Genomic DNA, 14278 nt, shown 5'->3' on the forward strand with positions numbered 1-14278 from the left:
TCTTCCTGCTCCGGTCTTGGGGGAAGATGCTGCAGAGGTGGGCAGTGCTGGTGCACAAAGCTGCTAGCAGAACACGGAAGGCTGGCTCCTCGGCTGGGACGGGGGGGACTTGCCTCCCTTTTCTTCCTCCTGCTCCTCCGCCACCCTCAGGGCTCCCCCTGCTCCTCCAGCCAGCCTAGAGCCGGCTGCAGCGGGGGCAGAGAGGGCAGTTCTCCTACTGCTCAGCTGCCCTGGGTGAGGGGGGTTGCTGTCGGGGGGGCAGCGCTGGCTAGGGTAGGGCCCCCGGCAGCGATTGCTGATGGAGTCTTGCAGCGGGAGTGGTTCAAATCCAGCTGATGGGCACGTGCTGGCGTTTGCTCCTGTTTAGCAGCCCTGAGGTCTCACTCTGGTTTCCGGGGGCTGCGTCTACACAGTGAAATGGGTCTTCCTCCCCCCTCACCTGGCAATAAATAGCACCCACCCTGCTGCAGAGGCAGCTGCAGCAGCACAGCTGTCCCTTGCCTGGGCTTGCTCCGGCTGCTTAATTCAGGATCTCGGGCCTGATTCTCACTTGCTCTATTTTTGGGCTGGGGGCTGGGTAGAATGACCCCACCTCTGCACCTTGGTGCGGGGGCTGCCCCGGCACCTGTCTGGCTCCCAGTGGAAGCTAGAGCAGTTTCAGGGCTGCTCTAACGTACCCTGCTGGGAAGTGGAGAGCAGCCCTAGGGTGGCACCCTCTATCCCTCCCGAGGTCTCCCTGCTGGTGGGCAGGGCTTGGGTGGAGGCTGAGCTGAGCGCTGTGCCTACACTAGAAGCTCCGGGGGCCGGGGCCTGTAGCTAAGTGAATGCTGGTGAGGGGGGTCTCAGCACCGGCGCTGCAGGCAGGCAGCTGCATTAAAGTCACAGCAGGAGCAGCCCTCGGCCTGGGCCGTGTGCGGGGCGGGTGGAGAGGGAGATGAGGCTAGTTAATGGGAGGGGCTATTTCCTGCTGGAGGGAAGGCGCCCGCCCAGCTGTGCCTCTGCTCCCGCGGGCAGCCCCTAGCCCCACGCACCGGCCGGGGATGAGAACCACGGGCATTTACACGGCTGCCCCAGCGGGGCGGGGGCTGAAGCCTCTTCCCCCCACTCCCAGTACTGCCAGCCTGGGCCTCACCCCCCACTGCCTGTACCTGCAACTGGGGTGTTGCCCTGAGCACCCACAGCCAGTAATGGGGGGGGCACAGAGTGGGCCCCTGCCCCCCAGACCTGGGCCCTGTGGGCAATGAGCTACGGGGAGAGGGAGGGGCCTCAGGTGAGTTTGCAGGTGACCTGATAAGGCACCGCTCCCCCCCCCCCGGAGCAGGGGCAAGCAGGGCCCCGGGCCCCGGCGATGCTGCCCCTCCCTTGCCGCGTGCTCGGGACCCAGCAGGCACGTGCCGCCCCTCCCACTTCTGCTCCAGCAGCGGCGCGGCGCGGCGCGGCCTCTGGCCCTTTAAAGCGCGGCTGGCCCGCCGGGGGGAGCGTGGCCCGGGCTCCCCTTTTGATGTCACTTGCCGAGGCCACGCCCCCCCCGCCTTAAAGGCGCAGGCTCAGGAGGCGGGTTGCAGGGCGCGCTGAGCTGCTTCCCTCCCGCGGGCGCCCCGCCGGTGTCTCAGGTGGGAGAGGCGGGGGGGGGGAGCAGGGTGCACGGGGGGCTGGGGGGTTCTGGGGTAATGGTAGGGGGGTGCACGGGGGGCTGGGGGGCGGGGCTGTGCTTTGCGCCAGGGGGCCAAGGAGCACCGGGGGCGGGGGCAGTGCAGCCTTCCCCTCCCCCACCCGTTCTGGGCCCCCGGGCAGGGGCCAGGCAGGGATTTACACGCCCCTTTGTGCCCCCCCCCCACGCAGTGTTCAGGTGTATGGGGCACCTGGTCTCCAAGCGTTTTTGGGGGGCCCCCGGGAGATCGTACTGCCTGGGGCTTCGAACCCTCCTATGGCAGAGAAAAGCCCCCCCCCGCCCCGAACTGGGGGGCATCCTGGGGGCGTTTGGGGGGATGGTTCTGGGAGGGGTGAATGTGCCTGTTCTGTGCAAAGTCCTGGTCCAAATTGGTCACTGGGGCGCCCGCAATTCTTTCATGGTTATTTTCCCTCCTGGTAGGGCTCCAAGCCCAGCTCCCCCGCCCCGGGCCAATCCAAGCACCTGACTGCAGCCCAGCGACTCTGTCAGCTGGTCTCAGCAAATAAACCCTGCTGCTCTTCGGTGGCCCCACGGGTCGGGGCGTCTGCATCCAACCGGCAGTTTCGGGGAGGGGGGGGTTTCTGGGTCAGCTGGATCCCGTGGTGCCGGCTGGCCCAGAGCTGGGTGTGAATTTGTCCCCCTGTCTCATCCCCGTCCAGGCAAAGGGCTTCTCCCTTGTGCTCCCCCCCGGGAGCTGGCTCTGGGAGCTGTCTGACTGCCCGCTGACAGCGGGGCTTCCTCCACGTTCAAATCCAAACAGGCAGCCCCCTCTGCTCCTGCTGGGAAACCTGCTCCCGCCTCATCCCCGGGACTTCCCGGCAAACCCCTCTCTCGTCGCTGAGGCGAGGGGACCGTTTAAGAGCACGTTTGTCACCCCTCCCGGGTTCAGGTGATTGAGAAACGAGGCCCGAAAGCTCCCGTGAAATCCTGCCCGGGAGGCTGCGTCTGAGCCTGACGCGCGCTGTCCCGTTCGGAGCGGGCCTTGGCTGCCCGTCCAGCCGCCGGCTGCATGTCCCACGTCCCAGCGGGGGAAGCTGCTGCATGTCACCTGCCTTCTCCCCATAGCCAACCTTTCTGCCTGGGCGCCTGGGCGGTTCCTAGGTTTGGCGCAAGGTCACTTCCCTCTTGTTCTCTCCCTCCGTGCACAGGTCCAGCAGAGATGCTGCTGCTCCAACCCATCGTGAGAGGCCCCTGGGTCCTCCAGAGAACACCGAGGTATGAGGGAGGCTCTGCAGGGTGGCACGGACGCTGATGGGCAGAAATCACTGCGGCTCCCCTGCTGCTCCAGCCCCCTCACCTCTGCTCTGCTGGTGCCCGTCAATCCTACCCTGCCGCCCCTACCCCTGCTCGGCTGGTGCCCTGCGTGCCGGCCTGCCGTCCTCTGTGTGACCCTCAGTCCTGACTGGCAGCACCTCGGCTCTCCAAGGGGAAAGCAGGGGAGGGAACTCGATTGAATTGCCTTTGGGATTCTCGTTAGGGCGTCTGCCGTTTTGACACCTTGCCTGGGCTTTGCAAAATCACCCAGCGGCTCTAATCTAATCTCTGCAGACCCACACGACCAGCTCTCAGTGCTACTGCAGGGTCAGCCCTATGGGATCCCCGGCCAGAGGACAGGAGCTATTATCTGGCGGGGAGATGCCTTTATGACTAGATGGCTGACCTTATCTTATCAGAGGTCTGTTAGAGAAACTCTGGGTTAATGTTCCATCGGCTGCCCTCGGCTGGGAAGCACCAGCCGCCTAAAGCGGTTCTTAAAGGGGAAAAATTCCCACAGCAGAGGCAGTCCCGTGGCTGGAGGCTGAAATGCAGCCACCTCTGGGGTGGCGGGCGGCAGCTGTTTAACAGTTGCGTGGCCACGGGGGCCTGGCAAAGAAAATGGCCAGGACGCCTGGGCCTGGCTGGCGTGACAGATGCTGTTTTTGGGAGGCAGAATGTGGGCGGCTGGGTTGGAATTGGGCTGGAACGAAGGCGGGGGGAGCATCCCCCCCACAAACGCTGGGCCAGCGCGGGGGCTCGCTCATGACGAGTCTCATCTGAGAGGTGGTACTGTCAGCAGCATGGCCGCCCCCAGCGCCACCCTGGGGCAGTGAGGTCAGTGCGGAGTGGTGGGGAGAGCACCCCTTCCCCCGCTGAGCCCCCCCTCTGCGCAGCACCCCCCTCAGCGCTGCCTCGGGGCCGTGAGGGCAGCGCCACGTGCAGAGAGCACCCCCAGCGGCACAGCCGGGAGCTTTGGGGTCGGTGGCCGGCAGGTAGGGCTGGCGCTGGACTTGCACCCTCCGTGTCCCCTAGAGGCCAGGGAGAGCTCTGGGGGGTTTGGCCCTCACGGGAATCTTGGTCTCCCCCAGGTTGGCAGCTGTGGCCTGCGGGTCCCACCCTCGAGCTTGTGTGGGCTGGACTCCCCCCCGGACCCACGGCACCTGGAGTGCTGGGGGCAGCAGCCGAAGATGGAAGGTCACGGCCGTGGGGGCCCTGCTGGGCCTGGGCGCTGGCCTGGCCTACGGAGATCACCGCAGGCAGGTGAGGGGGGAGCTGGGACCAGGGTCATGGGCTGGGGGGCTCCCCGGAGTCTCCTTGGAGGGGGAGGGGCTGAAGCAGCAGGCAGGGAGGAGGCAGGGGGTGCTGGGGCTCAGCTCTCTGCCTCGGGGCATGAAGGTGGCATGAGAGCTTGATGGGCGTCTCAGGGAAGGAGGCATGGTCTAGTGGTTAGAGCAGGGGGTTGGGAGCCAGGACTCCTGGGTTCTCTCCCTGGCTCTGGGAGGGGAGTGGGGTCTAGTGGTTAGAGCGAGTGGGGCTGGGAGTTCCAGGATTCGGTTCCACTTTGTCCTGCCCTGATGTGCTGCATCATCTCGGCCACGTCCCTTTCTTCCTCCCCCGCAGCCCTGTTTCCCCCTGGCGGGTGGGGGGCTGGGCTGGGCCTTTGGGGGCCTGCGGTGGATCCTGGTGGACGCCAGGCTCCGCCGTTGAGCCCCTCTCCCCGTCTCCCTGCAGGCGGAGGAGGCCGACCCGAAGGCTGCGGCCAGGCCCCAGGCGCCGTACCCCGTCTTCACGCGCCAGGAGGTGGGGCGGCACCGCAGCCCGGCGGAGCGGGTCTGGGTGACCTACGGCGGCGAGGTCTTCGACATCACCGACTTCGTGGAGCTGCACCCGGGGGGCCCCAGCAAGATCCTGCTGGCGGCCGGCGGCGCCCTGGAGCCCTTTTGGGCCATGTACGCCGTGCACAGCCAGGGGCACGTGCTGGAGATCCTGCGTGAGTACAAGGTGGGGGAGCTGAGCCCCGAGGAGCAGAGCCAGCCTGCCCAGGGGGACCCCTACGCCGGGGACCCTCCACGGCACCCCGCCCTCAAAGTCAACAGCCTCAAGCCCTTCAACGCCGAGCCGCCGGCCGAGCTGCTGAGCGAGAACTACCTGACGCCCAGCCCGCTCTTCTTCAAGCGCAACCACCTGCCGGTGCCGGCCGTGGATCCAGCCACCTACCGGCTGGAGGTGGAGGGGCCGGGGGGCCGGACGCTGACTCTGTCCCTGCCGGAGCTGAAGAGTCGGTTTCCCAAGCACGAGGTGACGGCCACGCTGCAGTGCGCCGGCAACCGCCGCTCGGAGATGAACAGCGTCCGGCCGGTGAAGGGGCTGGAGTGGGGCATCGCGGCCATCAGCACAGCCCGCTGGGGCGGCGCCCGGCTCCGGGACGTCCTGACGCAGGCCGGCTACGGGGAGGCGGAGGAGGAGGCCGGGGAACGGCACGTCTGCTTCGAGGGGCTGGACAAGGACCTGAGCGGAGCGGCCTACGGCGCCTCCATCCCCTACGGCAAGGCCATGGGCCCCGGGGGCGACGTGCTCCTGGCCTACGAGATGAACGGCGAGGAGCTGCCGCGGGACCACGGCTACCCACTGCGCGTGGTGGTGCCGGGCGTGGTGGGGGCCCGGAACGTCAAGTGGCTGGGCCGGGTCTCCGTCAGCCGGGAGGAGAGCCCCAGCCACTGGCAGCAGAACGACTACAAGGGCTTCTCGCCCTCCGTGGACTGGGCCACGGTGGATTACACCACGGCCCCCGCCATCCAGGAGCTGCCCATCCAGTCCGCCATCACGGACCCGCCGCCGGGCGCCACCGTGCCGCCCACGGAGATAACCGTCAAGGGCTACGCGTGGAGCGGGGGCGGGCGGGGGGTGGTCCGCGTGGACGTCTCGCTGGACGGCGGCCGGACGTGGCACGTGGCTGAGATGGCGGGCGAGGAGCAGCCGCTGGGGCGGGCCTGGGCCTGGCGGCTCTGGCAGCTCACGGCCCCCGTCCCCCCCGGCAGCTCGGCCCTGGACATCGTCTGCAAGGCGGTGGACGACAGCTACAACGTGCAGCCCGACACGGTGGAGCCCATCTGGAACCTGCGCGGGGTGCTGAGCAACGCCTGGCACCGGGTCCGCGTCTCCGTGGCTCAGGATTAACGGGGAGGGCAGCCGGGGGACAGGTCCTCCCTGGGCGCGGGGGACGGAGCTGAGCGGTAACCCTCAGGGAGGGGGACAGAGGGGCTGGCCCAGGAGCCAGCTAGGAAGCCAGGGGCTGCAGCCCTGTGTGAGATGAGTTTGGTGGGTCTCAGCCCAGTTCCCAGCAGGATGCAGGGGGAGGATCCTTAGCACTGAAAATAACCCCCCAACTGGCCCAGAGTGGCCCCTTGGCTGGCAGCCTCCACGGGGAGCCTGGGCCTGGCGCTGTCCCTCCCGGAGCAGGCTGGGGTAGCCTGGCAACGGGGGGGGCAGGAGGAGAAACCTGGGCCTGGCCTGAGGTCCTGAGGGCAGTGTCCATCTCTCCAGCCGCCACCCCCCCAGCACTGTTATTCCTGCCTGCGTCCCCCCGGCCTGAAAGCCACCCACCTTCTCCTTCCTGGGCGTCGGGGCCCCTGCGTGCCGGCCTGGCTCCTCTGGCAGCCATCCTGGTCTCCCCCCCCCGGCCCTTAGCACGCTGGGGCCCCTCTGCGCCAGCCTGGGCCCTCCGCCGGCCCTTTGCATCATGTGCCTTCTGGCTGAGAGCCTCTTCGTCCTCTGCCCCCATTTCCCCCCCTCACAGCTGCCTTTCAGCTGCCCGAGGGCCAGCCGTGGCTCTCCTCTCTCCTGCCCTGTAGTCAGCCTATTCACTGACCGAGCCGCTGCGCCCTGGCCTGGGCCTTTCCTTGTCCGCCGGGCTTCCCGCACAGTGCGGGGCAAATCCCACGGCTTGTCCCGCTCCGTCCCTGGAACCGCTATGGGCTGGGCCAAAGTCCAATTGCTTTACAGCCGCGGGGATATGTCAGATGCCGGCAGCCATAAAGATTGTGCAGCATTTATGGACTCGTCTCGTTAATTTACCAGGCAGCTGGCTGCCCGCCGAGGTAAAACCCTGGGGATGGAAGTCGGGGGTGAGCCCGGATCCGATTTCTCCCCGCAGCGGGAGCCGAATGTGAATCGGTCGAGCAGGGAAAGGAGCCAGTTTTGAAACGGCTCAAAGTGCAAGACTGCCCGAGCTGGCTCAGCTGATGGCACGGGCTGCAGGGGGTTGGGTTCGAGAGGCGGCGGGAGGGATTTTCCTCTGTCCGCCACTAAGAAGATGCTACATAAATGCCCCTGGTGAGTTTTCACAGGGGAGAGAGGTAGATGGGGGGGCCCCCAGTGGTCTGTACTGGGAGCAGAGAGTTCAACATATTCAGAAATGATCTGGGAAAGGGTGTAAACAGCGAGGTGGCAAAGTTTGCGGATGCTACAAAATTACTCAAAATAGTTAAGTTCAAAGCAGGCGGCGAAGAGTCACAAAAGGGTCTCACCAGCGTGGGTGACTGGGCACGAAAATGGCAGATAAAATTCAGTGCTGACAAATGCAAAGTCACGCACGGAAACCAGAAATCCCAGCTCTACGTACAACAGGATGGGTCTAAATTAGCCGTTACCACTCAAGAAAGAGACCTTGGAGTCATGGTGGATAGTCCTCTGAAAACGTCCGCTCAGTGTGCAGGGGCAGTCAAAAAAGCTAACCCTGTTAGGAGCGGGCTAGATCAGAAGACAGAAAATATCATCATGCCACTCTGTAAATCCAGGGTCCGACCACATCTTGAATGCTGCCTGCTGCGCTGGTGGCCCTATCTCAAAAAAAAAAAAAGATATTAGAAAAGCTATAGCGAAGGGCAATAAAAATGATTAAGTGCATGGAACAGCTTCCCTCCGAGGTGAGATTAAAGACTGGGCCTGTTCTGGGACTAAGGCAAGATATGAGAGAGGTCTATAAAAACATGACTGGTGTGGAGAAAGTGAAAATAGGGAAGTTATTTATCCCTTCACATAACACAGGAACCAGGGGTCACCCAATGAGATTAATAGGCAGCAGGTTTAAAAGAACATAAGGAAGTATTTCTTCACACGGCGCACAGTCAACCTGTGGAACTCATTGCCAGGGCATGTTGTGAAGTATAACTGGGTTCGAAAAGGAAGTAGATACGTTCCTGGAGGACAGGTCCATCGATGACTGTTAGCCCAGATGGTCAGGGACGCAACCCCCTGCTCTGGGTGTCCCTAAATTTCTGACTGCCAGAAGCTGGGAGTGGATGACAGGGGTGGGTCACATAAAATTGTCCTGTTTTGTTCACTCCTTCTGAAGCCTCTGGCATGGGCCACAGTCAGAAGACAGGATCGGGTTAGATGGACCATTGGCCTGATCGAGAATGTCGCTATTCTGATCTACATCTCCCATGATGCACCATGGTCACCCTCCTGGTTGAGCCACCATGGTGCATCATGGGAGATGTAGTCCATCTAGGGAGCCTGTCCCATAGAGGAGAATGGGGGCACAAGGAACCCAAACTACAGCTCCCTTGAGGAGCAGTGGCAGCTGGTGTTGGCCGTGTTTCCAAGGTGGGACGGTTCAGATGTTTGTGTCTTTTGCTGTTTCAGCTTTTTGGTCTGATTCAGGATGGAAACAAATGTCAAAATCTCAGAATTTCTGCGGGCCCAGGGCTAATCAGAGCGGAAAGCGGGGACACCCCCCCCCCCCAACCCCTAACCTGGCTCGTCAGCTCTTGGTGCCGCTGGCCTGCCCGGTGCTGCGGCTCCCCGCGGTGCTCTTGGCTCTCCTGGGTCTCACTGTCGTAGGGCTCGTGGGCACAGCTCCACCTGGCGGCTGGTACCAGCCCCTGCCGCAGCTTTGGTCCCGCTGCAAAGCTGAGAGCAACTTAAGGTGGTGGGGGGTCCCCTGGGTCTCTCAATGCAGGGCCCTGCTGTGGGGGCGACACCTCAGGGATTACGAGATCCAAGGGGACGTGAGCTTTGAAGGCTGGTTGTTATGTAGCCTTCCTCCTCCGCCCTGGCCCCCGGGCTCCTGCAGGCCCCTGGCCCGAAGTGGGGGGGCAGCTGCTCCTAGGGACTGGGGGTCCCCGAGCTTCTGCCTCCTCCCCCTTATAACTGGAACAGCCCCTGAAAGTGGCTGTGACGGGAGGGAATGAGTCAGTGGGGGAAAGCACGGGGGTGAGGAGGGGAGGCAGATTCCCCCTCCTCAAACTGGGGTGCGGCTCTGGGACCTTGAAATCCCTGCCCTGGGGGGTGGCACCCATAGTGATGACACCCCTTTCAACCTGTCCTGACAGCAGGTCCCTCCCGGCTCTAGTCTCTGAGGGGGGCAAGCCCTGGGGAGGGAATCGGTCCCGGCACAAGGAGTCTCTGGGCCTGGCACCTTCTTGATCATTGGGGGAAAACCTATTTTTCTAGCTGAATTTCCCTAATCAGATCTCCAGAGTTTGGTTCGGCTTTACCATGGCAGCTGTGGTTGGGTTTTTTCCCCCTGTGACGAAGGCCGGCCGTGCCCTGCAGCCGTCTCTGCGTTGCCTGCTCGGGGCCGGCTGTTCCTGCACTGAGTTGCCCCCCACAGCTGGGGCAGGAAGGGAGGGAGCCCCCCAGGGAGCCTGGGGGCCCAGAGCACAGACTGGTGTGTGTCCCTCCAGGCGTTGCCTCACCAGCCTGGAAATCAGCGGCTGCTCTGCATTGATTTTTGAGTTGCAGGCTGGCCGGGAGCTTCCCGCAATGCATCAGGGGAGAAATGGGCTCCTGCCGCTACACGTGATTCAGTGAGGCAGCAAGTGGGGCTCTCCAGGAAAATGCCACAGATCTGCCTGGCCCTCAGCTGCCTTCCACCCCGACCTCAGCCCTGGGGCAGGCGTCCGGAGAGGGAGGGAGTGTGGCACGCCCAGTGCCGAGGGGCTTGTCCTCTCATGTGCAGAGCAGAGCATGTTGGCTCAGGGCAGGAGCGGGATCGAGGTGCTGGCGGCTCAGTGGGACCCAGGAATGCTGAGGAGCCGGGGGAGGGTTGAAGCCATGGCACCAGTTTGCATTGCCTGGGTTTCATAGAATCCTAGGGCTGGAAGGGACCTCGAGAAAGTCAGCTAGTCCAGGCCCCTGCACTCCTGCCAGGACTGAGCAATACCTAGACCCTCCCTGCCAGGGGTTTGTCTGACCTGCCCTGAAAAATCTCCAGTGTCGGAGATTCCAAACCTCCCAGGCAATTTATTCCAGTGATCAACCGCCCTGACACTCAGGAAGTTTTTCCTAACGTCCAACCTAAGCCGCCCTTGCTGCCGTTTCAGCCCATTGCTGCTTGTCCTGTCCGCAGAGGTTAACGAGAACCATTTTTCTCCCTCCTCCTTGTAGCAACCTTTTATGTACTTGAAAACCGTTCTCACGTCCCCCCTCCGTCTGCTCTTCTCCAGGCTAAACAAACCGTCTTGTCTCATAGGTTATGTCGTGTTTTCCAGACCTTTCATCATTTCTGTTGCTCTTCTCTGGACTTTCTCCAGTTTGTCCACATCTTTCCTGAAACGTGGCGCCCAGAACTGGCCATGATCCTCCAGCTGAGGCCTGATCAGCGCGGAGCAGAGCGGAAGAATTACTATTTGTGTCTTGCTTACAACATTCCTGCTAACACAGCCCAGAATCAGGTTCTCTTTTTTTGCAGCAGTGCGACACGCTTGACTCATATTTAGCTTGTGGTCCACTCTGACCCCAGATCCCTTTCCGCAGTTCTCCTTCCTAGGCAGTCATTCCCCATTGTGTACGTGTGCCGCTGATTGTTCCTCCCTCAGTGGAGTACTTTGCATTTGTCCTTGTTGAATTTCATCCTCTTTACCTCAGACCAATTCTCCAGTTTGTCCAGATCCTTCTGAATTTTAATCCTTTCCTCCAAAGCTCTTGCAGCCCCTCCCAGCTTGGTATCGACCGCAAAGTTAAGAAGTGTGCTCTCTATGCCATTATCGAAATCATTGATGACAATTTTGAACAGAACCAGACCCAGAACCGATCCCTGCGGACCCCCACTCGTTCTGCCCTTCCAGCATGACTGTGAACCACTGATAACTACTCTCTGGGAATGGTTTTCCAACCAGTTTTGCACCCACCTCACAGTAGCTCCATCTAGGTTGTATTTCTAGAGTTTGTTTAAGAAAAGGTCTGCGGGACAGTATCAAAGCCTTACTAAAGTCCAGATATACCACATCTGCCGCCTCCCCCTACGCACAAGGCTTGTTACCCTGTCGCAGAAAGTAGCAGGTTGGTGTGACATGATTTGTTCTTGACCAATCCATGCTGACTGTTACTTATTACCTTATTATCTTCTAGATGTTTGCCAATTGATTGCTTTGTTATTTGCTCTATTATACTTCCGGGTACAGAAGTGAAGCTGCCTGGTCTGTAATTCCCCGGCTTGTCTTTATTTCCCGTTTTGTAGATGGGCACTAGATCTGCCCATTTCCAGTCTTCTGGAATCTCTCCTGTCTTCCAAGACTTTGCAGAGATAATCGCTACTTGGTCAGATATCTCCTCAGGCAGCTCCTTGAGTGTTCTAGGATGGTTTCATCAGGCGCTGGTGCCTTGAAGACATCTGACTAGTCTGACTTGTCTAACTTGTCTGACTCTGAGTGAATTCTCCCCTCAATGGAGAGCGTATGACAGGGACTCTGGGAGGCAGCGTGGCCTAGTGGCTACCACCTGCTCTGGCACTTAGGAAAGCTGGGTTCTATCCAGAGCTCAGCCTTGGACAAGTCCCTCTCACTCCCTGTGCCTCAGTTTCCCATTGCTGTAAGGGAGAGGATGAGACTGACCTGCTGCAGCAAACGCACTGAGATCTGCTGATGGAAAGTGCGAGGTGTGATGTGTGGCCTGGGCCGGTCCCTTCACCTCCCTGGGCCTTATTCCCCCTTGTGTAAAACGGGGCGTGTGAGCCTCCCTTTCTCCCACCCTGGGTCTGTCTCATCTACTAAGGCTGCAGGCTCTTGGCGGATGGGGGCTGTCTTGTTCATTGTGTGTGTGCATGCAGCGCCTGGCACAACGAGGACCCAGCCGCAGTCAGGGCGTCTAGCTTCTCCTATAACGCACGTAACAGGCATAGAGGATCCGATCCAACCCCCCTTTGAACCAGTGGAATTCACTCCAGTGGGCTTTGGGTCGGGCCCGTAAACAGCCATTCTAGAAATCGGGCTACGCAGCCTGGCCCTGAGCCAACGCCCTCGATGGATTCCTTGGGAAGTGCTGCATGAGAGGAGGGTCGACAAGGAGTTTAAGCCAAAGTGCAGCCAGCGAAGCCTGAGATTACTCTCGCTTTGCGTACCGGGGAGAGCTGCTCTGGAACAGGAAGCTGTGCCGTCGCTGTAGCCTTTCCATGGGCCTGTTCATCATCATCATAACAAAAAAGTCACCTTCCTTAGCTAGCATTTTTCTAGGGCTTTCCAGACTCTCTACCCACCACTGAAACGCAGCCACCTCTATGAGGAACATTGCACGCAATTGGAACAACAAATGCAGATTGTGCATGGGGTCTGTGTCGGCTGTCTCTGCCGAACAGCGGGGCCGTGCTGCTGCATTGATTTGGACCCTGATCCTGAACTAACTCCCATTGAAACCGCCAGCACTGACAATCTGCGCCTAAATTCCTTTGAAGCTCTGGCCCTGGGTGCTGGCTGTAAGGGAACAGTGCCACCTGCCGAGTCATCAACACACTTCAAGTGATGACAGGACCCAGTGCTGCTTGGGGAGAAACACAGCTCAGCCTGACTGCCCAGGAATCCAACCTGCCACCCCTGGGAACATACACAGCGTTAGTCACCAGGGAAGAAGCCATTGCTGTGTAAATAGCAGGGGCTCTAAAATAGCACGAGGGAGCCAAGAGAGGGTGGTGATTCTGGCCCCTGTTTTATGGCACATATGGCAAAACTTCGGATTTCAAGCAGAGAGCCAGCAAGTGTTTGAAGTATCTCATGTCTGGATCAAAGGGAAATTCTGGGAGCAAAATGCAGTTTGACGGAGTCAGCTCTGATTATCTGGCCCGTTTGCACATTGGATAAAAATGGTTTAATTAGCTAACTCAGTCCAAAATTCCCAACTCCAAAGAGAGCCGAATTAGTGTGTGCAGGGAATTTATTGCATCCTTCAGTCAATGCCTCAAGCTTCAAAGAGAATTTCAAATTGCAGCTGCCCAGGCAGGGGCTGAACAGCTAGAGTAGGGGATGTGGAGAAGCAGAGAGAGGAAGTGGCACAGGATTAAGAGTCGTGATTTCAGCTTTGGTCAGACTAAATCCATCCTGATGGTGGTTATTAGGTATAATTTGTATTGCAGTAGCACCTAAGCGCCCCCGTCCTGGCCCCAGTGTGCCAGGTGCTGTACAAATACACAACAAAAGGTCAGTCCCTGCTTCAAAGACCTTACAGTCTATGCACTGTAAGCAGTGGTCGTTCCTATTGAAGCCTGAAATTGCAGCGGCTCGGGGCAGGAGAGAATTGAGCCCATTGTCTACATTTCTTGTCTTTATTTGCTCTAATGAAATTCATTCTGCTAAGTGCAGATCAGCAACAAACATACCCTCAGGCTGGGATTTTTCAGCCAAATGTTCAAAAATGGGGAACCCTGGCTGGGATGATTTAGCGGGGGTTGGTCCTGCTTTGAGCAGGGGCTTGGACTAGACACCTCCTGAGGTCTCTTCCACCCCTACGCTATGATTCTATGAACCCAGCTCGAGACCCCCTGGGGCCTGAGTTTTCAGAGGTGCTGAGCATCCACTGCTTCCCTTGACTTCAGGCCGCTTTGCTGGTTTAAAGGCCAGGACCAAAATGAAGCCCACTCTGGTCCCAGGCCTGCTGTGCGCGATCAGAGCCCTGTGTCGAATCAGAGCTTCTTGCTGGATTGGGCCCACCCAGTTGTTTTGGGTTCTCTACTCAGGAGACAGCAGCTTGCGCTCCGAGACCCGGGGGGAAGCACAGGCAGCGCGTGGCAGCCGAGGGACCCCATGGGAGGCCGTGTGCTAACGCGCAGTGACACGCACACGAGAGGAGTTTCACAACCAGTGAGCGGGTCATTAACGTGTCATTCCTCCACGCACGTGAATCAGCGCAGGAAGTTCTGCGCTAAGGAGACGCTGACGTTGGCTGGCATCAGCCTGAGGCGGAGCTGATTGCCAGGGTGTAATCGACCAGCTGGCGTTCCAGCCATCGATTATTGGGCCCTTATGTATGTTCATGGGTCTGTTTAACGAGTTTCCGATTGATTGCTGCTCTTCCTGCCAGGCGCTGGTCCCGTGATTTACTGAGGGTGAGCGGTTATCAGCCGCGGATCGATTATCA

The 14278-nt window shown here is 60.3% G+C and overlaps 1 protein-coding gene across 3 annotated transcripts; it reads left to right on the plus strand.

Moving 5' to 3' along the window:
- Positions 1–1533: 1533 nt before the first annotated feature.
- SUOX (sulfite oxidase) lies at positions 1534–7301 on the plus strand. 3 transcript variants are annotated; one of them, XM_067529870.1, is made up of 4 exons: positions 1534–1613; positions 2821–2887; positions 4018–4189; positions 4661–7301. In XM_067529870.1, exons 2-4 carry the CDS (start codon positions 2832–2834, stop codon positions 6104–6106), a joined length of 1674 nt encoding a protein of 557 aa, XP_067385971.1. In that variant the 5' UTR covers positions 1534–1613; positions 2821–2831; the 3' UTR covers positions 6107–7301. The 3 variants fall into 3 exon arrangements, with proteins under 3 accessions (XP_067385971.1, XP_067385970.1, XP_067385969.1); XM_067529869.1 differs by having other exon boundaries at positions 1600–1613; positions 2332–2887; XM_067529868.1 differs by lacking the exon at positions 1534–1613 and having other exon boundaries at positions 2247–2887.
- The last annotated feature ends 6977 nt before the right edge of the window (positions 7302–14278 follow it).

This window comes from Emydura macquarii, unplaced genomic scaffold, assembly GCF_026122565.2.
Source record: "Emydura macquarii macquarii isolate MOO-44397 ecotype Brisbane River unplaced genomic scaffold, CSIRO-AGI_Emac_v2 contig_2994, whole genome shotgun sequence".
Taxonomy (NCBI): domain Eukaryota; kingdom Metazoa; phylum Chordata; order Testudines; family Chelidae; genus Emydura; species Emydura macquarii.